Raw genomic sequence first — 26,840 nt, 5'->3', positions numbered from 1 at the left:
TGGTGTGGAGTCGGGCTCCGCGAAGAAGTTAACACCTAAATGGTGCTCTGTCATCTAACAAGTAGTTCACTTGGTTGAATAAAGTGGTGATAAATCGGTCAAAATGCTAAACTTTTTTTTAAACCATCTGAAAGATGCGTGATAAAACTGACCGGTGTGTAGGAGGTGTTATAATTACCAGAGATACCCTATATCTGATGCATAAGTCCACCCACGATCGCCTGACCAGTTTCATAACTTTGAAGGACAAACAAACGCAGTGAAAAAAAGAAGGGGAAAAACAAAAACCGGAATTGATTCTTGTGTTTAACGTTTTTAAGAAATAAAAAAAACCCCGGATGATGGTTGTATCAGTGAGTTCAGTGTTTAGTAACTTTTCCAGCAATAAACGGCTACGAAGTTGTTTGAGGATTGGTTTTGAGCAGCCTGACAAGTCAGATAAATTAAAATGTCACCTGACGAGAAAATAGATGAACTATTTTATCTGTTTGTCATAATGGTATATATGGAAAGGACGCAGAACCCAATGTGAATCTTTCCAGTGCCGCATTGTGTCAGCAACAACTGGACGAGGATGCCGTTGACAGTTCGCGGAGACACATTGATTAATTTTTTTGACGTTTTCAGGTGTAGAGTGTCATAGATGACCGCCATGGCAAGGTTTCACATCGGATATTAAGAGCTAGCCTTTGACACGCCGATTACTCAGTGAGCTTGTGGGGTGAAGGGGTATATTAATAAGGCCCAGGGGGTTGATTATTCACGAAACCAGCCCCTTCCTAGAGCACGAACAGAGCTGCTCCAGGATCCACCATCTACAAAGGGGCATACACAAGGTAAGACCATGCACTGATCTGTTACTTCACCTAGGGGAAAGTAAAGACTGAGATCCTTACGGGAATACTGTAGAGGCAAAAAGAATTTATCAGGCATTTCTACATTTCTGTAGAAAATACCCGAGGAAAACAAAGGCGCAGAAAATTTAAGTTTCTTACATTTTAAAAGTTTGCTTGAGATATTGAATCTGACTATATATGATTGACCATATATGACCGCATAGGTGTTCATCATAGTTCAGTGAATAGGCTGAACAAATGTGTAAAAAATATTTGAAATGTGTACGTGCTTAAAGGTGGATAGAAGAAGGAACTTATCCGCCAATTTGTATCGATTGGTAGCAACGTTAGACAAACGCTTATGGCCTGGAACAAAGATTGGCGTTTCTGCAAATATGTGATGCATTTTTGATCAAGTGTTTTTCTATTTCTATTTTATTGATCTCTGTTAAATATAACATGAAGATCTTAAGACAATCGATGCAAAGACCATGGACAATTGAACAATTTCTTTCTACTCTTAAGTAAACGTTATCCGTTGTGTATGTGTCGGCGTTGATAGTCTCACTCGGGCACATGGATGTATTTTGAGAAAACGTCCAGGTGGGGGAGGGGGGGGGGGAGAGGGGAGTAGGGGAGCAGGGAGAAGGTAAGGTGAGGTTTTTTATGCGTGGAGTGTAAGCCCATCAACACGACTAGTTGCAATTAGGACGTCTTTGCTGATCGATTGGATCACTCAGCAATACCGGAAATGTGTGCTGGAGCATGATCAAGGACTGAGCTAATTCTGTTTGCAGAGTTGCATTTAACCAAATAGATACGAAGCAGATGTGATATATACGGTTTAAATTCATGTATTATTCCGAGCGGAATCTATGTGATTGTCTCAGTAAAATGACCTACAAACCTGGACAGGATAGATTGCAGGTCTACAAATATAGCTGGAGTGACCGCATCTTATAAGCGACGTCCAGGGGGCTTGGGATGGATACATGAGAACCTCTGAGACAGATTCTGTTTGACGTTCTTACAGTTTACGATGCTCTGTCGGTGGATGTGTACTTGTGTGGCACTGGGGGTGCTAGTTTTGACGCCCGGGCCTGTGGAGGCTGGGTACGGCAAGACATGTAGCCCCGAGAGGAGACGTGAGGGCCCCGCCGCCAGGGGCATGTGTGGCACTCACCTTTCTGACGCCCTCTCAGTTGTTTGCGGGGGGATTTTTAGTGTTGCGAAAAGAAGTGAACGTGAGTATAGCTATAGTATTTATATATTCAGTTAAAACGTTGTCACAATATTTAGTTTTCGGTAATGGAAGTTGAAATTTTGACACATTTGTCTTAAGATGACATTGATTATGTGGTCCATAATTTTAATTTACAGGTCTCGAAAATAAGCTCTAAAATCATGGCTTTGCAATTAATTAGCGATGATTCATTAATGTTATTACCAAAATAATAATTGCTGATATCTTAATGACATTCTTCTAAAAGATATTGGCACATTTGCACTCGCAATCGTATGTATTAGTGACCGGCTACAAAAGCACAGTTTACCTGTAATCAAAAAATCAGAGTTTTGCTTTTAGATGAGCTTTTAGATCCTGAGTGAAGATCCCTATCCAAACATTGGACAACAAATGCCAATGTTGACGTTTTGATTTAAAACATGTTTTGCCAAACTTTATAGTGTTCAACTTGCAGTCTACTTTGTGGTAACAAGTACCTAGATTGTTAGAGCTGTTGTGCAGAACTGGTGGATAGCACTGCGTTAAAGGACCCATGGAACGCTTGACTTTTATTTCTTAACATGGAGTGTATGGTGTGGCCTAACATATAAAGGTGCTAACAAACTTCTCAACTTTCTTCTTGGGGAGTAAAAATGTTTGTAAACTACAGTTTTTTGTCCAGCGGTTATTCCGGAAATAAAGCAGCCTGTTGTGATGACGTCACTGGTGATAGCAGTCAAAAGAACTTTTTTTTGATGCCTAGAAAATGAATTATTTTCCTCATTTTTGGGGGTATAGCTTTCTTTGTTTTCCTTAAAATTACATTCTTCGCTCTATCGTATACCTTTTAACGTATCCTTTAAATATAAATCTCATTAAGTTCAAATCTAGTCGACCCTTCCTATACACAGACCAGTCGCTTACTAGATCTAAAGTAAAACCTTCCCCTGTTCGTCCCAGTTATTTCTTAAAACTCCATCGGTTAAACTTTAATTGTTGTTAAACGCCTCTGACCTGTGTGAATCCTTAAGCAGCCCTGGCCTTTGTGGATCTTCAAACAGTCTTGGCCTGTGTGAATCCTCAAACGTTCTTGACCCATGTGATCTCTCCTTCGGGAATACATAAACGGATTTCGCCTTTGTGGATCCTCAAACGGTTCTCGCCTAAGGGAATGCTCAAACGGTCTTGGCCTTGTGGAATGATCCAGCTGAACTCGCCCATGTAAATTCTCAAACAGTTTTAGCCTGTGTGAATACTCAAACAGTTTTCGCCTGTGTGAATACTCAAACAGTTTTCGCCTGAGTGAATATTCAAACAAACCTGTGGTATGGGAGTGCTAAAACGGTTCTTGCCTATCAGAAAACTGGCAAAAGATTCTACTTTCAAATCCCAAGTAGTCATTCAGTTACCAACTAATCATTTCATTATTTCATTTGATGAATTAACAGTTTAGTTTGAAAGCATTCTCTGTTTTATTATCATTATGAGGATACAAATGACTAATAGAAGGAAGGAAACTGTATTTTTTCTCTTTCATTTCCAGAGCCCTCTGCGAGGACGCTTAAAGACATTATCGCTAATAAACAAGATGCCTTGGACTACTTAGGGAAAAGAAGCTCCGGACTGGAGCGAACTGGCGTGGTTTGTGAATGTTGTTACCATAAATGTAACATTATGGAAATGTTGGAGTACTGCGGCTCGTCCAGGAAGAGAAGTCTAGGCCTGCTATCCAAACATCCACCATCCACAGTGGATCAGCCGTCATTGGATGATCTAGATCAGTGGTGAGCCGGCTGCGCCCATCACCAAATACCACATCATTCCAGCAGGTCACAGACAGCATGTCCGCAGAAACAGACTATCCCTTATGATCAGTAATTGCAATGAGACTGGACACTGTTCGCTGCAATACGCCTTCTTTTGCAAATGTCATGGTAACATGTATTACTTGTGAAAATAATGTGCTTTGCTTAATCGCCTTAAATTGTCGTTTATGTAAGCTGTAGACAATGCAGTAAATACACTCCAGAATATCTATACTGATTGGATTAATACACGTTTAGCATACTTACATAACCTTTTTTGTTATACAAGATTAGTTCTCTTAAACAATCCAGTAATTGGCCATATCGTTGAAAACGATGTTGTTCTCGCCTTTTTTTTTAGGTTTTTAGATATTTACACAGACTTTTGAATCACCAGAAGGGTATACCGAGGAGCGTTTACTTTTTCTGAAGTAAAATGTTTTAAACGAAACTGACTTGCTGTATACATAGACAGGATTTGTCTTTGTTAAAATGAAACGATCTCTGAGCTCACTGAAGCCTTTCATGCATAATGTCTCAGGCTCGAATCCAGTTCAAGTGTTTCTAAGGAGAGGCAGTGTATGGATATTGTGGGTGTCAACCTGTATACAATACTGACTTAACCGTTAACATGCATATAGTTGACATGGCAGACATCAGAGTGGCGTTGGTTAAATAAAACTTGAATTTAACTTTTGTCTCAAGTCACTAACGTGTCTTACAAGTTGTTAACAAGTTTCAGTGTACATGAATTGTGTCACCATACTTTTTATAAGTAACTGAACGTCCTGGTAATAATGTAAGAAAGCTTTTCAAAGGATGTGGTTAAGCTGCAACTGTAACTGTATGCGTATCATACCCATTGGCATTTTATAAAGTTTTCATACAAGCGAATGCCTTTGTATTCAGGTCTACCTCTCTTGGCAAGTATGACAAAGCCCAAATCTTATCACCTTTGAAAAGCTACACATTTCTTTGACTGGTGCCTTACGTTACTGAAGTTTCCGGAAATCAGCTCACACTTTGTATTTCGCGATTAATGATCAGTGTTAATGTCTTCGTGATGGTGTTCACCCCTACACAATTTTCAGTGCAAGATAAACTAGTATGACTTGGCATAGTAGTCGTTCATAACAGAGTGTTTGCATTGGTAAGACACTGCAAATTGCTTTTAATGAACACAAGTGACACAAAATGGGTTCGCTATAAGAAAAGTCATCGTCAGTAAATGTAAAACACATCGCTGTGACAAAGACAATCTTGTCACTGAAGCTCATTATGTCGTTTATTTTCTTATTGCTATTCCTATTGCTTTACTTATTTGTGGATTTCTATAAAATGTTGAATATCCGAGCAAATATTGATCCACAAGATCAGATAGGAGACATGTATGTTTCATTCTTGAATAAAACGAAGAGACGGGTTGTTTGACAAGTTCGTCGATTGATTTCTTCCTCACACCAGGTTCACAATCCCACGATTGCCCTTTTTAACCAAAGTCTACGTAAAATTAGGGCACAACAGATTGAGGATTAATGGACAGGCAGGAGTCCAAGATACTGCCGACGATTTGTCAACCAGCACCTGTGAACAAGAGAAAAAAACAAAGAGCCCTAGCACTTAGTGGGTATATATAGTTAACCTCCACTGGCGTGGCTAACAATTTGCGTCCGTAGGTAATTCCTCTGGCATTCTGTGAGGCAAGGCGGTTCAAATCCATTGTTCACTTTCAAAAACCTCTGCTACTTGTGTTTCGTCTTATTTCTCGCAAATCACATCGCATTTTGTAAAACTCAGACGACGCCTGTTACAAAAAAAAAATGACGATAAATTATGTACATATATTTTAGATTTTTTGACAGTTGCCCCAGCTGCTAAGTTTGTCGGTTACTTTGTTAGGGGAGTTGATTCTAATCCAGTTGCCACTGACTTTTTGATATTGGTAAGATTGTTGGGTACTTTGTTATGTGAGTTGATTCTACAATCCAGTAGCCAATGGCTTTGCTGAAGTCTAATGTCGGTGTGTTGGGAACTTTGTTAAAGAGTGTTGATTCTACTCCAGTTGCCGATGCTTTGCTGAAGTATGATGTTGGCAAGATTGTCGGTACTCTGTTAGGGGTGTTAATTCTCATCCACTTGTCAATGGCTTCAACAAGGTTAGATCTCGGTTAGTTTTTCGGGTACTTTGTTTTCTAATCCAGGGGGACTCCGTGGCCGAGTGGATAAGTACGCCACACGGCGCAATGACCCAGGAGCCTCCCAATTCGGTCGCTGTGAGTTTAAGTCCAGCTGCCACCAACCTGTGGATAGTCGTGAGATTCCCCCGGTTTCCTCCACCATTATGCTGGCCGCCGTCGTATATGTGAAATATTCTCGAATACGGCGTAAAACACCAATCAAATAAATGAATAAATGAATATTCTAATCCAGTTGCCATTGGTTTTGCTGAGGGTTTATGTCGGTTAGTTTGTCAGGTATTTTGTGAGGTTCGATGTCGTTAAGTTTATAGGGAACTTTGTTTGGGCAGTTGCCCATCGCTTCACTGAGGTTTTTTTATCGGTACATTTGGGGAGTTCATTCTATAATGAATTGTTGCTGCCTCGCTTGGCGCTCAGCGCTGAGGTTAGAACAGAGAAACATGACTGGTTAGCCAGTGTAGGTATAATGTGACTGGGTGTCATGCCTGGTGCCTTCAGCATGGCACTTCAATGGCGACATGGACTCGCCCTGTCACAAGAAGACACAGTATACGCACCTAATGAATCCTCGTCGTCATGTGACTGAAAATTGTTGAGTACAACGTAAAATCCTAAGCACTTAATCATTCATTCTACAATCCCGCTGTTACTGGCGCCGCTGAAGTTTAATGTATGTCGGTAAGTTTTCCGGTACGAACGTGGCTCTTAGCTCAAGGCCATCCTGCGCACAAAGCTTAATTCAAAAACATCAGGAAGTCTGAAAGACAGACAGACAGGCGAATAAACACCGACAAGAAACATAACCGCATTGGCACAGGTAAAATTATTTTGTGTAAACAGATCTACATTATCGTATACGTCAACTAAAAATGGCCAATGAATTAAATGTTGCTTTATGGACTCCACATTAAGAAAGCTGCTATACTATGAAAGGCGAGAAAAATCTTACGTCAAGATCTGTCATCTTCCGAACACTACGTTTCAAAATTATAAATTGACGGTAGGGAAAGAGTGATGTAAGGGAGGTAAGTGTTGCCAGAGACACTCCTGATCTGTATCTTGGATTATATTTCATTTATTTATTTATTTATTTGATTGGTGTTTCACGCCGTACTCAAGAATGTTTCACTTATACGACGGCGGCCATCATCATGGCGGAAGGAAACCGGACAGAGCCCTGGGGAAACCCACGACCATCCGCAGGTTACTAATGGACTACATGCGTTGTCTTCATAACCTGTCTTTTGCTAGGGTCTCAAACCTACATTTGCCAATATTACAGCCGTTGAAAGCCACAATTGTATTTATAGATGATATAAGGACTCCTGACGATAGGCTACATTATTACCACACGTAATTTAATTATTTTTCGTAAGAAAAAAATCATTATACCTGTAATATAGCGAGTTAATAGTGGTCGTGTGGTCACCGTTACAACGTTTTTTTTATTTATCTGACAGATGTTTGACGCCTTGTTTTTACGTGGTAGGGGGAAACCGGACAGAGCGCGGAGGATTTCAGACCTTTGTCTTTAAATATTTATTTATTTATTTATTCAATTGGTGTTTGGCGCTGTACTCAAGAATATTTCACTCATAGGACGGCGGTCATCATCATTGTTGGAGGAAACCGATCAGAGCCAGTACATACACTGGAGGTAGGGATTGAATCCCGGCATTCGACAGGAAGTTTTGGAATACCCCACTCTCACTATTGCTTTGGCCTTGGTGCTTGACAAAGTTGTGTGCCCGTTTGCATGCTGATTCTGTTTCCTTAAAGTGACAGACATCAAAATCTGATCGATCAATCGGTGCTCTGTAATTGTCCTGTAGGCCTTTACATACCCGATAAGTTATTGTATGTTACTTATTTCCACACTTTATGTCTTTATTTATTTATCAGATTTTTGTTTATTTCATTGACGATTTTTCACTTATAAAAGGTTAGAAGTACATACATACATACTAATACAATGGCGGTCAGCATTATGATTCACGGGAGCTTGGCTGAGCCAAGTGCAATATATTAATAAAACTTAAATGCCATTAAACAACAATCCAACAGCCTACTATATTATCAAAAATGTAATTTAGGTCAACACGTATTTCTTCAGTTTTGAGTCTGAACTTTACTGTCCTAATCTAGTATAATTCATTTATAGGACGTTCAATTCATGGACAGAGGGAAAATGTCTCCCCAGAGAATGGTGTAAACTATCTACAATGTCACGCTATATAGAGATATCCTAACGTGACCTTCTAATTAAAAACGGCAGGCTTACATTAGATCCATATAACAAACAAAAAAAAAACAAAAAAAAAGTCTTGCCTAGAATTTCTAAAATCCAGTACATCCACTGAGTGATGATGTCAAAATAAAATGTGCAAAATAAAACGCTGAAAACACATGTATTGATTCAAAAAGATACTTTCATTTTTCGTAGTTACATTACTTGTGTATTACTGGAAATTCTGTGCACTGCATCCTAACAATAAACAGTCATGTGATTTCACCTACTAAAAACCTGGGTGCAATTTATTCTTCGAAATGCTAAACTTTGTAGGTACGTTGTAGAAGCGCATGCCCACTTTATCCTTGGATTTGGACACACACAATACTGACCTTCATAGGTACACCATACAACCCAGAAGCAGCTTATCCTTTATTGTTTTACGCCATACTCAAGAATATTTCACCTAGATGACGACCAGCATTGTGGTGGGAGGAAGCTTATCCTTTGCTAAGAACACACAAAAAACTTAATTTTATAGGTTCTCCATACAACGCCAGATGCTGCATGGCTTTATCAAAACTTTTTTTATTGTTAGAGTCAGTATACAGTATGTACAATAAGAAATTTGGCAACAAATAAGCAACTACAAAGTTTCTCTTTTCTCAGTATACACCAGATTACATTTGCAATGACATAACACACACACACCTGTTATCTTGATAAGTTTTAATGAGGAAATTCTGAGCTGTGCACTATATAAACTTGAAGGAGCGGTCTTTGTACATGACTTCCCCATTTCTGAACCGTTTTTCTTCTTTTATCTGTTCCCAAAAATAAAAACACATTGCAAAAAGTATTAACTAGAGCATTGTGGAACATCAAAGAAGGAATATTCTTCATTCTTCCCATGATCAGAACAAATAAAACAAGAAAAAGTTTCTCATCCCAAGTCAGACTATGGTCTATAAATTGATTCATACCATAAGTGATGTTTTCAAAATGAGCTGTGATTAAGGGAATTTCAGTACTGTTCAGTGGGTACATCTAGCAAAGCCACTCATACGATATGCTTACCTGGATTGGAAAGCATTTTACCAAGATCTTACACAAGTGCAATAAGATTTAGGCATTTAAAGTACAAAACATACCCTTATTTCTCAAATATTCAGTTACTCTTCTAGTAATGGTACTCTTGGATTGGTGAAAAAGAACTACCCAAGGCAGGAGCTACCTGAAATTTCCCTTCAGTCAATGATCCTGACACACTGTTACTTTATTACACTAAAGACCGACAACACTGAATAGTGAACACCAGATATCAACACACAACAGTCCTAAAAGAGCATGGAATATACATGTCACTTGTATTCAGAGAATTCATCTACTAACCTTAGAGTCAAGCACCAACCATCCTAAACCAACCATTGGGACAATCAGCAGGGCAAAGCCCCATGCTGTTGTTTTGGGCGTGGCTTTAAAATAGTCATACTGTGAGACCCTCATTGAATTAAACCTCTGCAAAGCTGGATCAAACTGAAAGAGATGAAATAAAAATTGAAAAGAAATAAGGTTGATTGTTCTGTATGTTTAAGTAATGACTGATTGCAAATGAAGTATGTTATTTTATTTGGAAAATTTGCACTATTTACTAGAGTGTTGTTTAATACCATTCTCAAGCCTTTTTCACTTATATATGAATTGATGGTGGTCAGTTTTATGGGTGTGGTCATCCTTATAAAATTCTTGGGGAAAAACACAAAATTCTATCAAAATCCCAGTGAAGACTCCAGAGTACGCTCCCTTTACTGGAGGGTCATTCCAAAACAAGAGATAGCCTGGTGAACTTTCCAAATGTACTATGGGAATTTGTATAGCTGGAAGACAAAAATGCCATACAAGCACAGCTGATCGCTTATTGGCACAAAGTCCCCAGAAACATATGACACACATCTGCACATTTTATACTGACAAATGCTTGCAAAGAAAGTGTCCATTCAAAATACATATACCACCTTCCATTGTACCATTACTATTCCAACCAAAGCAAAGTTCCATAACAGACCAACACGACTAAAAATGGCCATTCCTAGAAGCAACGAGGTCCAGCAAGCTGTCTTCCTGATAATCATGGATAGCGTACAGCAATAAATAGACATTGATTGTATGCAGAATTTGACTTGGATTAGCAACAGACTTGTTATTTGGTGGACAACATTATTGCATTGAGGACAATATGGTAGGTTCAATGGTGTTCGCAGTAAGCTTATGAAACATAGAACATAGGGATTTGATAGCATATTTAATCACAGCCCTACAGAGCTAATCATTTAAATGAAATCTTAAGAAACCTTGAGCTGAGGCTGTCGAAACTATAGGGTGCTTATTTGTTCAGACCTGTACTTTCACAGGAGACAAAACGTAAGTGGCAACATAGGTGTGAGGCAACAGAACTCTCCGAGAAAAGTAAATACAAGGATTCACAGGTCTACCGGAGTGTAAGAAAAAGTATTATTCAGAACTAATGACCTGCACATAGATACCCTTCCAATGCTTTAAGAAATATTGCACGTGCTATGTACTGCTTCTCTCCTTACTGTCTTTAAGTCTTTAAGGCCATAAGTCTACATTAACAATTACATTGAAGCAACAGACACATATTCAAGCTAGTTGAAAAAGTACAGCCTCATCACGTTTTCATGGTACTCACATTTTTGTGTACATACCTAAAAACGTGTGAATTAATGCACAGTCTTCCAATGCTACAGTATGTTCAGCAATAATTTTCGCTTTTAGCATACTCGCTTCTTTTGCTCTTGTGCTCAAATTGTAAATACAACGAAAACCCATAACGCAATGATATATGGCCTAATGAATTAGACGTTGTATGCTAATGATACAACATCTAACTGAGGTCTCTTCCCAAAGCGCTAGGTATTTTCCAGTCTGCACTATGAACCTCCTTAGCGTTGCCTACCTGACATTTTCTCAATTAACAATCCATATCCAACTGAGGGGATCACACTTTGTTGGACTGATTACGATCGTATCGAGGATTTCTTATCCACAACCCAGCAAAACCATCGCAGAGAAAGCCATGTTTGCCATCACTAACCTTTGCGCACAAGACTATTCTCCATGATTTGGATTTTTCATTTGCCACGCACAGCGCAAAATTTTTAACTCTGAAGAACTGCCATCAGCATGGTGAAAAGTCTCAATCATGGAGAATAAATGGCAAAGCATGGAGAAGGCCGCCTGTTCAAAATTTGCCAGTTTGCGTTATCAAAATGACTGATATGAGCAGAACAGAAACTGATTTTGAAAACAGAAACAAAATTGCGATCCTCTTGGTTTGGGATTGCTGATTATGAAAATGTCAGGTGAGAAACGCTGCGAAGGTTCTAAGTGTGGATAAGAAAATACCCAGCGTTTTGGAAAGAGGCCTGTGTTATGCACTGTTTCGTTAGCACACAAGGTCTTATTCGTTAGGCTAGATGATACACTGACTGGCTGACAAGTCATATATTATTAAAATAGAACTGTTTATTTGGTGGCATTTGTTATATCCCATTACAATAAAATCGCGTGAATGTTCCCACATGTCCATAAGGTTACATGCTCCAAGTTGGTATTGCAAATCGCAAAGATTAAATGAGACTGAGGACGCTTAATACAGTGTTGTTGTTGTAGTAAATTGTCATGTTTGGTTGCACTTACAACATAATCCCCAACAGCGCGGTGTGGATTAGTCATTTTCTTCTGCCATTCATTCTTCAGCTGACCCCTCATCTTTGCTCGCTCTTCCGCGGCTTTTCTTTCCTCCAAACTAATATCAAACGTTTTAAACGGATCCAACGTCCCATTCCTTCCAGAGGTCGCCATGGTTGAGGGAAACCTGCTGGCATGACCACCAGATGGCGCTTCAGCAGTACAGATCAAATCAACATCAGGCTTTACAGGCTTATGGTCAGGAATGTTTTTAATTCTAAGCGGTTTGTGACAGGATACTTTAAATCAAGACGAAGTGCCAACGAAAAGTGTTTAGAATTTATCAAGAGAAAACACTGAACAGATTTCAAAATATGTTAGGTGTTTGTATTTTTTCTTTCCTTACTTGAGACCATTTGCCATATATCGAAAGTTAAACATCTTAACTCATTTCTCGTCTTTCCATTTATCAAACCATGATACATGTAGGCCTTTGTGGATTTGGAAGCTTAATAAATAAATGAGAATATTTCAGCTTATTGATAAAATCCTAAATGCTGATTTACTGTATCCTGGGAGGAATATATAACAGTTAGACCCAGATGTATCTGAGCTAGGTTCAAATTTTTTTCCGGTACCAGATTGGACTAAATAAGTGTTTGCTGGATGAATTGGCAACTTTATTTTCTCCAGTTCAGGATTTGTGTGTGCCCGAGTGATAATCAGCTGTATTAAAACTCTTATCAACACTGGTGGATTTTTTTTTTTTCATTAGGCTTACCAGGAATCAGTTAACAGAATATATTTAGAATCTATCTGGCACTGGGGCTAATATACCTAATATATGATATGACTGTTATATTAGTCCCAGATTTGACACATTCAAGAGTATTATTGTTGATTAAAAATCTATGACAACATAGATTGTTTATGACAACATGCATGAACCAGATGGTTGTTTATATAATCACAGTATACATATATATTCATGGGATTTCACACCAAGTACGAAATTCCGCGTACAGCACTCAATGCAACTAAACACCCAAGCTGTTTTGCATACCGGTACATATTGTATTCGTCTAGATGTGTTAGTAGATATTTCTTCTTGGATATTTGCACTATTTATTGTTGATTCTATGTTACAGGTAATTTATTGTACAAGTCAACCACTCGTGGTAGAAAACAATCGCACAATAAAATTCTATTCTATAATATATTCTATTAAATGGGTAAGAGGCAAAAAAAAAAAAAAAAAAAAAAAAAACACGGCATAGACTTTAGGGCTATATCCCCTCCCCCCACCCCAACATACCTATAATATTGTATCTATAATATTTATAATAGGACCATCCTGTACATTACGAATGTCAATCCATCTCAATTTTTTTCCGAGACTCAAACTGCTATGCGATAAATGTGTAGTTTGTTACCGGTATGTAGGCAATATATGCAGTCGTACCTCGATGCAACAAGCTGTGGATTTAATAGAGAATTTGATTAGCCAATGTGGAATTTCGCCAAAAATTGTGGGTATAGCTTCTTTAATTTTGCAATGTAATAGTGAGTTGTATAGTTCGATAAATATGGGAGTAATATAACAGCCCCAGGCTAAATTAAACTAAATATGCCCAGGGTCGTTAAATCATTTAAGAGTGCACGGCGTAGGTCCATATTTCTTTCACCCAATGAATATCACTGACATTTGTGCTTTTGCGTGGATTCCTTTATTTTGTTCTCTGTTCAAGCAAGTACCTTTAATGTTCATCGGGAACCTTAATCATAGGGCAATAACAAAGAGCACACGACTGCCTTTATTGTATTCCCCTGACGCCCAGCTGCGCTGAGTGCCCCTTATCTTGGGAACGGGGTGAATGTGGCTTAATCTCGCTAAACCACGTTTGCCTGTTGCGAGACTAAATATGGCGGTAGATCTGCAAGGTGCGCATTGTTTTGTTTTGACGCCAGGCATTCTCACCGATTTTAAAGTATTTGGGGTTTGGATGCTGATGGTTTGTCTCAGCTTGATGTTAACGTGACAACAGCAACTGGACATTTGTTTTTCTCGTGTAATTTGCGTCATAGGTATTTTGTTAATCTTAATTTCCCGGGTTTGTTTACGAAGTCATGCGAACTGCCGGTTTCTTCTGGTGATCGGTTATGTAGCATATGACCAGGGTCAACCTGACACGACAGTCTAGGACTGCTGCACAGCAATTGTACATAACATGAATGTTACAACAAACACTGCACTCAAAGCCATATTGCAGTTGTATTGAACTATATCAATATATGTGATTATGTTTCCTGGCCATAGTCGCTGACAGCATTTTGATGGCCTTTAATTTGTTATCTTCAGTACCGTACTGTAAAATATATATGTAGTATTTTATAGTAGAGAAACGATAATTTTTTTTTTTGTAAATTGTAAATGAAAATCATTTAATACAATAGTAATTTGATGTAGGCTTTGCAGAACAGGAGTTCAAGAAATTACTCACTGGCATGCAGACTGTCAAGTGACTAATCTTGTGTCATATCACTGACTCGTTACTCATCTATTGACAGTCATCACTTATATGTCAAGTCTGTGTTTTCTGACCAGGTGGATCCAGTATATCCTCCTTTGATGCCGCCGGCTTGATGAAGCGATTATTGTTAATGGTTTTTTAAAACAGCATTTGTTAAACTCCATTGGGTTTCATTTCAGCTCACCAGATTTGTGAAACCTGTATACGTCCTGTACTGTAGCTACATATTGTCAATCACACCTTGCAGTGAGTATGCTTTTAGACTTACAGATGACAAGCTTCATTGTTGCACTAAAGTACATTACATTAGCCTTTAAGCCATTATTAAAATGCTTTTCCACTTAGATCACGTTATATTTTCTTATAAAATATCATGGCATAGTAATCACTTTTCCACATTTATGCTTCTTCACTCCCTACAGACTTGTATATTTGGCTGTAAATGGTTGAGTGGCCATGACAGCTGCCTTACTAAGATCACATTGCTAGCCTTTGATTGGTCATGTCAAATGATGTAAGAAGCTTTAGCTGTTAAGTTGTGTCATGAGATGGAGCATGTGTTTGGCAAGGTGGTATGATTTTCACTGAACTCTGCATGGTTTCTTCCACTCATACATGTAGTAACTGTCGTAGAAATGAAAAAAAATCATCATATATGTCAGTAGATCTATTTTTATGTGACATACATTTTTTCACGTTAAACAATTTTTCAGCTTTGTTAAGAGACGTGATATGAGCTGCTGTTGATGTTGAGGGACAAAGTCATAAAGTGAAGATGTCTGGTCAGGGGTCTGCCAGTAAGGGGTCACTCTACCAGTATGAACAAGCAGGTGAGTGTTCACAATGACAGGTCTGTGAGGTAAAACGAGTTGTTCACGGGTCTGCCAGTAAGGGGTCACTCTACCAGTATGAACAAGCAGGTGAGTGTTCACAATGACAGGTCTGTGAGGTAAAACGAGTTGTTCACGGGCGTGCCAGTAAGGGGTCACTCTACCAGTATGAACAAGCAGGTGAGTGTTCACAATGACAGGTCTGTGAGGTAAAACGAGTTGTTCACGGGCCTGCCAGTAAGGGGTCACTCTACCAGTATGGACAAGCAGGTGAGTGTTCACAGGGGCAGGTCTGCGAGATAAAACAAGTTGTTTAGGGGCCTGTCAGTAAGCAGTCACTTTACCAGTATGAACAAGCAGGTGAGTGTTCACAATGACAGGTCTGCGAGGTAATGTGAGCTGTTCAGGGGCCTGTCAGTAAGCAGTCACTTTACCAGTGTGAACAAGCAGGTGAGTGTTCACAATGACAGGTCTGTGAGGTAATGCAAGTTGCTCAGGGGCCTGTCAGTAAGCAGTCACTTTACCAGTATGAACAAGCAGGTGAGTGTTCACAACAGCAGGTCTGTGAGGTAATGTGGGTTTTTCAGGGGCCTGTTAGTAAGCAGTCACTCTACCAGTATGGACAAGTAGGTGAGTGTTCACAACAGCAGGTCTGTGAGGTAATGTGAGTTGTTCAGGGGCCTGTCAGTAAGCAGTCACTCTACCAGTATGGACAAGTAGGTGAGTGTTCACAACAGCAGGTCTGTGAGGTAATGTGAGTTGTTCAGGGGCCTGTCAGTAAGCAGTCACTCTACCAGTATGATCAAGCAAGTGAGTGTCTGTGAGGTAATGCAAGTTGTTCAGGGGCCTGTCAGTAAGCAGTCACTCTACCCGTATGAAAAAGCAGGTGAGTGTTCACATTGACAGGTCTGCGAGGTAAAATCTGGTATTTAGTAAGGTATCACTTTTATTTTTTTTTATCCCTTTTACTGCTCATGTTGAAAGCAGTATTTTTGACCAGAGAATTTAATAATGGATGACCTTTACCTTGCAATATTTATGGACTGTATTTATTTCATTGGTGTTTTATGCCATATTGAAGAATATTTCTTTTATATGACGGCAACCGGCATTATGGTGGGAGGAAACTGCTCACTGATTGATGGAAAACCACTGCTGTCTGCAGGTTGCTGCAGACCTTTCCACGTACGGCCGGATACTAAGCCAGCATGAGCTGGGCTTGAACTCACAAGGAGTGCCATGTTAGGAGGCTCCTGGGTCATTGTGCCACGGCTGACATGTTAACGCTCTTGGCCACAACGTGGCAATAAAGGCCCCTTTTACACTTGCTAGAAGTAATAAGACTTCCTTCTCTCCACAGGAAATTTCACCTGGGCAGACTACCTCAAAGAAAACAAGGCCAAGATTGCCCCTGCTTCATGCTTCAAACAAGTGAGTACAGTTTTGTGAAAATCTGTATAAGGGGAAAGTAAACATTGTACTGTATTGGTGAATACTCTGCATGATGATAATATTTTATATTGGTGAATAATTTGTATAAAAATAAAAAATATATTACCTGGTGCTCTAGGAGATGTTAGTGCACTGGTGTGTGTTTTGTCATAATCACTGGCTACAAACGTGTCTTTTGGGAATTGCAAATCCATATACTGCCACAAGCATAAGTTGAAGCATCTCTTAGTCATATTCTCCATGTGTATGACTGTGTTTTGCACTTGAAAAGATGCAGTAAAAGCCCTGGCAAGGTTTGAAAAGATTTGACTTTGTCGTTCAAGTGACTGAGTTTGATAGCTTTCATATTATCTACTGTGACAACTTACACCTTACAGAAATCATAATTATCTTCAACCCACGCCTGCCTTTGCTTAAAACTTCAAATTTTATATTATTCTCTCCTATTTTTCTTTTAAAATTTTTGTATTTAATGAATTAATAGATGATAATTGTTTGGGTTGTAGGCCTTGGTTCCCCCAGTCAATGAGTTCAAGGTAGGTATGAAGATTGAGGCCTCAGATCCCAGGAACATGTCCTCCATCTGCGTCGCCACGGTGATCAATTTGCAGGGGTCAAGAATACGTCTGCGACTTGATGGCAGCGATGACAAGAACGACTTCTGGCGGCTTGTGGACTCTGCAGATCTTCATTTGATTGGCTACTGTGAAAAAGTTGGCGGCCTCTTGCAGCCACCATTAGGTATTGATGTGAATCTTATTTCATGTGATCTAGCTTTGATTAAAGGAAATCTGCAACGATTTTATTTTCACACTGAATGTTCCCTAGACACCATCATGCTGTTAATCTGTAAACTGCAATTAAAAAATGTTATGTCAGCTAGTTTCATTTAAAAAAAAAAACGATTAAAGTTGGACCCCCTGGCGGGGTAACGTCATGTCGGTAAGACCTACTGGGATTATGTATTGACAAGCCCAGCAGAGCATTGCCAAATCCATGCATAAGGCCTACCCACTGTGTGCTTTTCCAGAATTAGCCATGGTATGATTTAATCTTTTATTATCCTCTTTATAATTACACCTCTTAATTAACGCCTCGTTATTAACGCACTGAAATTGGTATAAATAAAACAGTTTTACAACAAATATTTTAAGAATAGGCTACCAGAGTTGTATTACATCCTGGAAAAGCGTGTTCAGTTTAGCAACTGGGCCATAGGATGGGCAATTTTCACTCACATACCGGCCACGTACATAACACAAAATGCGCTCCCATCAGGTTTGTCTGATACAAATTGGACATCACATATTGGACATTTATAGCCAAGTCAAGCAAACTGACGGAGACACATGCAGTCAAGCCGGTGGATTGTTAGTTGCATTGACAACAACACTTAACACCATTCAAAGTAGCAATGGAACTAATCTTCTTTTGTTTTAAAAAAGTGAAGTAAAAATAGATAAGGTTTGAATTAAATTGAATGGAAACAGCGATTGGTAAGACATAGAAATGTCAGTTTAAATTTTGTCTGGGGTTCCGTTTCGGGCTTCAAAATAAGGGATGCTGTTGGGTATCACACGCACACAGTCGGGCCTCTAGGTGAGGTTTGAACTGAGTTGGAGGGCTGCCCTGTAGTCCTGTGAGCGTTGTAGGGCAAAGGCAAGTGGTTCCCTACAGTTCATGGTGTCACAGCCTGCTGTTTCAAACAAGCAAGTCGCTCAACAACTTCTGGATTCCGGAAGTGAAAATCTGGACATCTTTTATTTTTTTTTATCTTTTTTGGGGGGGATATTATAAGACTTGTCCTTTAGCGTTTTCTTTCAGGAAGAATGGCTCATGCGACAATGATCTAGTCCCCCGTAAATCAAGGGGCTTTCAAACGGAGATCTGGTCCATATTTTCTCATTCTGTGGCATTTTTAGGCCATGTATGTAAGTTTACAGTATCGAGCCATCACGAGCCACACTTGGGCATGGAATAATCTTGAAATTAGCTGTAAAAGTATAGGGATTGTCTCCTGTTCTCTGTGTTGTACACATAGCAAAGCCTCAGATGCCTGTAGCGAATGTACCACTGTGACCTGACATGGTCAACGGTGGCTCAAACATACTGAAGTAGATTTTCTGACTTTTGTCACCAACTTCTGCTATTTTTCTTCTTTTTCGATGTTTTACGTGTTCAGAATAGATTCAGAGGACATCAAGCCATCTGTCTGTAGTTTGGAAGGCACAGCAGTGGGGATCTACTTTAAGAAGATCACTAGAACAATAGAAGTACAACTAGAACTTCAAAATTCTCTGAAGAAAAAGTCAATGTTAGACAAAATATGTTGAACATTATTGGAGACTACTACTCAAGGTAGTATGTTATTGGAGAACAAAACGGTTTGTTGAAGTTTGCACTGTTTTCCAATAACAGAATTAACAGAATTGTTATGCAATTTTGTGTGACTCCTTTGCACTATACTGTTAATCATTTGTCATGGCTCAACATGCAGTGTACTAAATGTTCATCCGTTTGGAGGCAATCTCTTGTTTTACCTAAAATTTTCAGGTTTCCGTATGAATGCCTCCTCGTGGCCCAATTTCCTGATTAAGACACTGTCCAATGCTGAGTTTGCCCTTGAAACGTCCTTTAAACCTGTAAGTGTGGCCTCTTGCTGCCTGTCACTGTCTTTTCTTTTCAGTTCTATTCAAGCTGGTGACCTGTTCACTCTGCACTTTCAATCCATGTGTTGTCATTTGTCAGCAAGAGAATAACTTCTTTCTGGGCAAAATCTTTAAAGACTTCATTTTGTTTTCATTTTGGATTTTCCAGCCGTGTGAAAAACATTTTTTTCAACCTTCACATCGCAAACCAATACTCCCCAATACACTTAAAAAGCAAATATATAATATGAATACATTTTTAAATAAGTTAACCATTCAGGTTGCTGTCAAGGCTGTGGTGAACAGAAGAAGTTGTTAGCTTGTTGAAGTGTACACATGATAAATCAGTCAGGTGACCCCCTGTTTGTGATTGGTTATTTATGTGTTTATGCGTTACTATTATTCTAGGTTTTCGGTCAAATCCTTCATCTTGGCCAATATTTTTGCAAAAGACCTTGAATGGCGCTGAATTAGCCATAGAAAGTTGTTTTAAAAAGGTGGGTTTTTTTTTACATCCAAATGAATGATGAAATCCTTAATATTGTACTTATCATTTTTGGGTTGTTCTGATTAACATTTTCCTGATTTCATCATTTTCCTTTTTTTTAGTATTTCTTTTTTCTCTAATTTTTGGTTCTAGAATTTTGTATGCCGACTTCAAGCTAGCTTTTTGTCTGATGATGCTTGGTTTGCTCTTTTTTTTTTGCCAACAGTTTCTGATGACTTAAAATTGGTTTTAATATTTCCCAAGGTGTGAACATTCAATTTCTTTGAATTGATTAATTTTTTTTTTTTTTATGTGTTTGTGTGTGTTATTTCCAAACAATGGTGTGACTCATGAAGGTTGATGTGGTTATCTGGCTATTGGTTTTAACCAGGGCGCTGGACAGGTTTATTAAACTTCATCTTTTATTTTAATATGGAGTTTTGTAACCTTACCCTTTCCACAAAGCCTTTAGGAAGTGAAGTGAACTATCCTTTCCTAATTTGTTGGTGTTCATTGTTTGCATTGTATGTGCTTTTTGTAGAATTTATATTTGCTGCTATGTTGTTGTTTTTTTTTAAATGTTTTCAAAATGTCTTGTCAGTGTTGTAATAGCATTTGTTTGAAACATCTAAAATATGTATGATTTTATCGTGTAAAGTTATTTAAGCGGTGTTTACATCAATCACTCCTTGGTTGTTTCAAGCTTAACTAGCTTAATCAACTCATTTTTAATAGAGAGAAAGCACTAATGATTGTTGAAAACAGTTATGATGTTTGTAATAATTCCTTAAGGATGTAAACACTGTAAATGGCCTGATAATTCTGAGTGATACTGGTACTGTCTGACATCAAATCCTACTTGATTTTAATTTTGTAATATCGTTTAAAACGTACCAGTAATCTTCTTGTTCTCAAATATTACTAGTCTACAATGTGAGTACCATAATGTTTTCTAAGTATAGCATGGCTTGTTTGTAGTCTGATTTATTATCAGAAAAGGTGTGTGATTCTTGGTGAATGTTTATCCGTTATAGGAGCCGCCATCACCAAAAAGGAATGAATTTGAGGTGGGTATGAAGCTGGAAGCCGTGGACCGTAAGAATCCCCAGCTTATATGTCCTGCCACAGTGGGGGCTATCAACGGCGACAAGATCCACGTCACATTTGATGGCTGGCGGGGAGCATTCGATTACTGGTGTCGCTACGATTCCCGTGACATTTTCCCTGTAGGGTGGTGCCAGAAGAGTGGTCACTCACTCCAGCCCCCAGGCCAGAAAGGTGAGACAGCTGGGAAACACTGACATTGAAGTTTGCAGTGGTGGCATAGGAGATTGTCAGGTTATCTGAAAATGTGAAAGTCAAAGAATTTGAGAGTGTTGTTAAAGATACTTAATCATAACTACATAAAGGACTTTCAAGATTCTTTGTCAGGAATAAGACAAACCTATTTCCCTCAGTAATTTGGTGTATCTAAGGTTTTCATTATCTTTTTAAGAAGAAGGCTACCTTTGAAAACAGCCAGCTTCCTAAGTCACAGAGAATTAAATGAAGTAAAATAGGAGCATCAATCAGACCGAGTAAGTGGCTACCTGCTCCATTTCCTACAGAAGTAGCAGGCTGCAGGTAGCTGGTAACCATTTCCGAATGAACCCCCTTGTGTGGCTAAGTGTATGTTTTCTTACAGGGCTCCCCCAGTACAAGATCAATCGTATGATGAAGCAGCCACATTTGACAGTTCAGAGCCCACCAGTAAACTCCAGCACAACACCATCCCAGCCCAGCCCCCAGTCCTCCCGCCCCTCCCCACAGACCCCAGCCAGCCCTACCCCAAAACCTGACCTGCAGATGTCCCCCAGGGAGGCCAGCTCACCTGTTGTCACAGTCTCAGAACCAGATACTAGCACAGCACCAAATAACACCACAGGTGAGTCCGGTCCTGTACACGACTCCAAACATATCAGGGTATGGCCTGCAAGGTATTGAAAGGCAGAGTGGTGCAGAAATTGACAATTGAATGTTGTTGGAGAGAGAATTTCTTCAAACTTTCTAATTCATTTCATCTTATGATGACCGAAAGTGAAAGCAACTCTGTAAGACAACATTTCAACATTTTATAAGGTGCAAGCAGCAGTACATAGAGAGAACTTTGCCACTCCATTTTATGGTAGTTCACATGTCTGTTGTCCTTCTGGTCTGATATAACACTGCGATGATGTTACCATAACTACACATGGAGATATTGAGAAATTATGGGAAATAATTTGTATGTCACAATCAGTAAGAGCTGTCAATATTGTCAGAATGCAATGTAACACCTTGATCCAGATTGTATAAATAGAAATGTTGGATTGGCTATTGATGTGACTGTATGCACCAATCTTTGTGGAGTGAGAGTACCGAGATGGGAATGATATAAACAGAACGTGGCACAAGTCTGTCTATTTATGTACTTCTAGTACAAGCTTGTCACCTGTGAAGGAAAAGAAGGCTGAAGTAAAATGTATGCCCTGGCCTATTACACCTGATCAGGATAAAAATTGTAGTGGTAACTACATGTAGGCCATGTGTTACCATTGTTCTGTCTCATGTGAAGGCCTGTCAGCAACCTGCGGATGGTTGTGGATTTCCTCCAACCGTAATGAGATAAGTGAAATATTCTTGAGTACAGCATAAAACACCAGTCAAATAAATAAACCAAAATTTGAATATCACAGCTGTTGCCTTGTTTTCAGTATGTGTTTACGTGAACCATGGTTGTCGCTGTGGGCGGAGTCTCAACCCTAAGAAGATCGCCCAGCTGCCCTCCCAGTTTGGGCCTGCCTCTATCACCCAGGTTCTCAGGGAGGTGGTACAGGCCTGTATTAGCTCTGCAGCCCAAGAGATGCTTGTGTTTGGACTGATCAAGGAGGGAACAGGCAAAGTCATTGTCACAGGTCAGAATCAGTACCGAGGATACGAAATTTGAAGACTCTATGTTTGTACATGTAGTTACAAAAACAAAACAAGCTGATTTTTTATTTTATGGAAGTTTTATAGCGCATATTGATTTTAATAAAAGATATGAAAAATATTAAATAATAGTCGTTAAAAAAGAAGAACCCATTGTCAGTTTTTCTGTTTGTTCATTAAAAAGGAGAAGAGAAGATAATGGAAATTTTATAGCGCATATTGATTTTAATAAGATACGCAAAATGTTAAATAATAGTCGTTAAAAAAGAAGAACACATTGTCAGTTTTTCTGTTTGTTCATTATGTAGGAGAAGAGAAGATAATGGAAATATTTACCAAAGAAAAAGTCTATTGATATGACCCTAATAAATACAACTTTCTATATGCAAGTATATAAACAGTTCATTTCTAGGCAGAAATGAATTCATATTTGTTAGCTTAAGCATAATGCATGCAGCTGGCTTTGGACATTTATATTAAATACGGTGCATATACTAAATACATATTTGTATAGAAAAGCAAACAGTTACTGAATACTTTATTACTGATTAGTAAAGGTAAAGGCACGGCTTCATTGTTGCCCTTGTTAATGTGTAGTGCTGAGCATGGTGTGGTCTTTAATACACAGCAACAAACAAGAGCAAGCCTCTCACCAAACGTCTGCCTCCCATTGAGAGGGTATCCAAGTTCTGGAGTTTCCTGGAGGACTTGTTGGAAGACCTTGGGTGTTGTGCAAACCTGTTCAGCTGTCAACCTCTTACCTCAGGCTGTTCCAAATGCCCTAAGTCATCCCCACATCAAAAGAAGCCAGGTGAGTCTCGAGTACACGTGGGATTCATAATACAAGAATTTGATAGTATTTTTTTTAAGGCCTTTATTTTTAAGGACAAATGGAAACCATTTAATTTTTTATACTTCATCATTTTTGGTTTTATAGAAGTTGTGTGGCTATTGCACTCCTTGTCTACAGTGTAAGACAAGGGAGTGTGATGTGCACACTTACACCATGTACATGAACAGAGTTGATACTTACCCGATTCTTTGGTCAGATGTGTATTGTTAGCACACCTAGATTTTATATCCTGTGTGTAAAGGAGTGGAAATGTGATCACACTCTTCAAATTTAAAGCCTTGCTTTGTACTTATTAATAATAAAGCCACAATTTAAATTTAAGTGGTAGGATACATTTGGCCTATCTCTGGGGTATCACTACTTATTGCTCAAATACACAAATTACGCGCATTAACATAGCTAACGTCATACTCCAAGTGTTGGCGTCGGCGTCCAGTAACGGGAAAGCAAAGTTAAAGTAAACATTAGGGGTTGTATCTTAAAAAGTAAGTCTGCAGGTATTCAGCTGAGTGTTAGCAAACATCTAATGCACAGTAACATGAGGGGGATGTTCCATCTTTAATGAGCTGTGTGCATGTTAATTACTGTAAAATTACAACATTCAGAACCTTTTGCATTGTGTGTTAGAATCAGCCTTAGTAAAATGTTAAGGGTGGTATCTCAAGAAGCACTGCATTTATGAGCTGAGAGGTCTTGCATACATGTAAAACACAATGATATAAGGGGGATGTTCCATCATTGATACTCTGTGTGCCGATTAATTCAAAATTCATGACTTCAGTACTGTATGTATTGAGCTGAAGTTTAACATTCATGTGTCTCCTACAGACTCCTGAGAGTTTTTGCTTATGCATAAATTCCAGGTTTTGTCTGGAGACAGGAAGATGACGAAGTAACAAGAGCAGCTCACATAGAGATATGCAGCTCAATGGAATCTGTAAACTGTGTTGTTAGTCTCTCCATGTATACATGTACCTGTTCTAATGGCCAACACCACACATTTCACAACTGGTTATTGAATTTTTGTATGTGAACAGAAGAGGAAGAGGATAAAGTCAACAAGGCTCAAGTGAAAAGACGCTGGTCTACGGAGTCAAATGAGAGCCAAAGAGCACAGAAATTGGCCAAAGGACCCCGAAGGGCATTTTCCTATGAAGCAGGTGACTAAAGAGTTCAAGTCAATGGGGGGCGGGGGGGGTTAAATATAGCTTAAGCTGTTTTTCATACCATGGTCGCTTTTCTTTACATCCACATTTTTACACAGTGCACATTTTAAAGACACTTTTTGGATCTAGTTTGGCTTAAAGTTTACGTAAAGTCAAAAGAGTAATGCCTCAAATGAAAGTCATTTATCCTGCATTGACTGTGTTGTCAGGAACACTACATCTGTGTCTGAACTCCAGACGACAATCCAACACTTGTGATATCTGAGATATTCTAAGGACTCCTTCATTGTCATGTGACTGAAAAGGACTGAAAAATTGTTAAGTATGATGTTATACCCCAAGCACTTACTCACTCACTCACTCACTCTGTGTTGTTTCTGTCTGCCTCGAAGTCAGGAGGCCCAGGATCAAACCCGGGTTGGGTCATACCAAAGACTACATATGAGGCTGAACTTCAGATGAAAAGCCAACACTTGTCATATGTAAAATATTCTGCATGTTTCAGCCAGTTCCACAACCACAGATCCGCGTCCCGCTAGAGGGTCAAGTGACCCTGCGGATTGGAGTATAGAGGAGGTGATTCGACACATCAGTGAGACGGACTCTGCTCTCTGTCAGCACACTGACCTCTTCAGGAAACATGTGAGTATGTTAGACAGGGAAATGCTGCAAATATCTGGCCCTTGGCCAATGAGATCGCTCTCACAGTTTCAGGTGCGGCTTAAAGTCAGGAGGTTGGTCAGGTGCATGACGGATGTCAATGGTTTACACTTGGTGCTGTAGTTTCCAGCACACATAAACCTGAAGCTTACATGCCTTTGGTAAGTCATCTCAGTGAAGTAGTGCTAGATAAAAGAGCAGTGGAAATCTGTCTTGCAACAAGGAGGCATATTAAAAACATTTTAAGCACAACTGTTATATGACTGAAAAATCATTAAGTATTACGTTAATTCCCAAACACTGACCCATTCACTGATTTTTTCTGTCCCACTCGAAGTCAGGAGACCAAGAATCAAACCTGGGTTGGGTCATACCAAGGACTTAAAAAAAGGGTACTTATTGCTGCCTCGCTTGGCATTCAGCAGTGAGAGGTTAGAGCAAGGAAACAGGACAGGTTGGCCTGTTGTCATTTTAATGTGACTGGGCAGGTGTGTCATGTCTGGTGTCTTTGGCATGATACTTCAGTGGCAGCAGCACTTTAGCGGGATGGACTTGCCCTGCCACAAGGAGACACAGTATGTGTACACACACCTAATGACACTTCGTTGTCATATGACTGAGAAATTGTTAAGCATGATGTTAAACCCCAAGCATTCATTCATTCATTCATTGTTCTGTCACAGGAGATTGATGGCAAGGCTCTGCTGCTTCTCAACAGTGATATGATGATGAGGTACATGGGCCTTAAACTGGGACCAGCTTTGAAACTGTGCCACGTTGTGGACAAGCTGAAAAACAAGAAATAACTCCAGGCTGTACAGACAACTGTGTCCTGGCCAAATCATCAGCGTTACCATAGAGTTGTCTCCTCCTGTTTGTCCCCCCCCCCCCCTCTCAACATTTGGTCCCTGTACAATCAACAATCAACATTTTTGTTGATTAATAACTTAATTTATATAGACATGGCCTGGTCAGATTTCAGCATGCCTTGTTAGCACATTACGTGCCACAGCTTGATGTACTCTACCTTCCTTTTATGGATTATAATGGAAACTATGGTCTTGTACAAACACTATATCCAATTTTTATGTGTCATATATTATCCTGATCAATTGGTCAGTAATTCAGAGTGATATGTTCTCAATGACTTCCCAGTATTCACCTGAAACAGTCGATATCTTGAATCTATATTAATATTACAATTGAACAAATTTGTTTTGGGAAATCTTCAAGCATGAGTAACAGTCACCGTATAATGG

The 26,840-nt window shown here is 39.2% G+C and overlaps 3 protein-coding genes across 7 annotated transcripts; 2 read left to right on the top strand and 1 right to left on the bottom strand.

Moving 5' to 3' along the window:
* The first annotated feature begins 726 nt into the window (after positions 1 to 726).
* Positions 727 to 4,189, top strand: LOC135461457 (molluscan insulin-related peptide 3-like). The gene is made up of 3 exons (XM_064738566.1): positions 727 to 836; positions 1,870 to 2,080; positions 3,605 to 4,189. Exons 2-3 carry the CDS (start codon positions 1,876 to 1,878, stop codon positions 3,847 to 3,849), a joined length of 450 nt encoding a protein of 149 aa, XP_064594636.1. The 5' UTR covers positions 727 to 836; positions 1,870 to 1,875; the 3' UTR covers positions 3,850 to 4,189.
* A 4,677-nt stretch (positions 4,190 to 8,866) lies between these two features.
* LOC135461378 (uncharacterized) lies at positions 8,867 to 12,187 on the bottom strand. Its single transcript, XM_064738442.1, has 3 exons — positions 12,015 to 12,187; positions 9,687 to 9,830; positions 8,867 to 9,118 (listed from the first exon to the last, which is right to left on the bottom strand). Exons 1-3 carry the CDS (start codon positions 12,177 to 12,179, stop codon positions 9,050 to 9,052), a joined length of 378 nt encoding a protein of 125 aa, XP_064594512.1. The 5' UTR covers positions 12,180 to 12,187; the 3' UTR covers positions 8,867 to 9,049.
* Positions 12,188 to 13,923: 1,736 nt separating this feature from the next.
* Positions 13,924 to 26,484, top strand: LOC135477710 (polycomb protein SCMH1-like). 5 transcript variants are annotated; one of them, XM_064757905.1, is made up of 13 exons: positions 13,924 to 13,946; positions 14,716 to 14,782; positions 15,250 to 15,366; positions 16,727 to 16,797; positions 17,325 to 17,559; positions 19,875 to 19,963; positions 20,988 to 21,231; positions 21,638 to 21,877; positions 22,686 to 22,886; positions 23,531 to 23,713; positions 24,793 to 24,915; positions 25,427 to 25,563; positions 26,265 to 26,484. In XM_064757905.1, the coding sequence occupies exons 3-13, from the start codon at positions 15,312 to 15,314 to the stop codon at positions 26,385 to 26,387; spliced, it is 1,701 nt and encodes a 566-aa protein (XP_064613975.1). In that variant the 5' UTR covers positions 13,924 to 13,946; positions 14,716 to 14,782; positions 15,250 to 15,311; the 3' UTR covers positions 26,388 to 26,484. The 5 variants fall into 5 exon arrangements, with proteins under 5 accessions (XP_064613975.1, XP_064613982.1, XP_064613996.1 ...); XM_064757912.1 differs by lacking the exon at positions 19,875 to 19,963 and adding an exon at positions 19,372 to 19,460; XM_064757926.1 differs by lacking the exons at positions 13,924 to 13,946; positions 14,716 to 14,782; positions 15,250 to 15,366 and adding an exon at positions 15,525 to 15,546.
* Positions 26,485 to 26,840: the final 356 nt, after the last annotated feature.

This window comes from Liolophura sinensis, chromosome 1, assembly GCF_032854445.1.
Source record: "Liolophura sinensis isolate JHLJ2023 chromosome 1, CUHK_Ljap_v2, whole genome shotgun sequence".
Lineage (NCBI taxonomy): Eukaryota > Metazoa > Mollusca > Polyplacophora > Chitonida > Chitonidae > Liolophura > Liolophura sinensis.
This window is presented reverse-complemented; position numbering and strand designations above follow the sequence as displayed.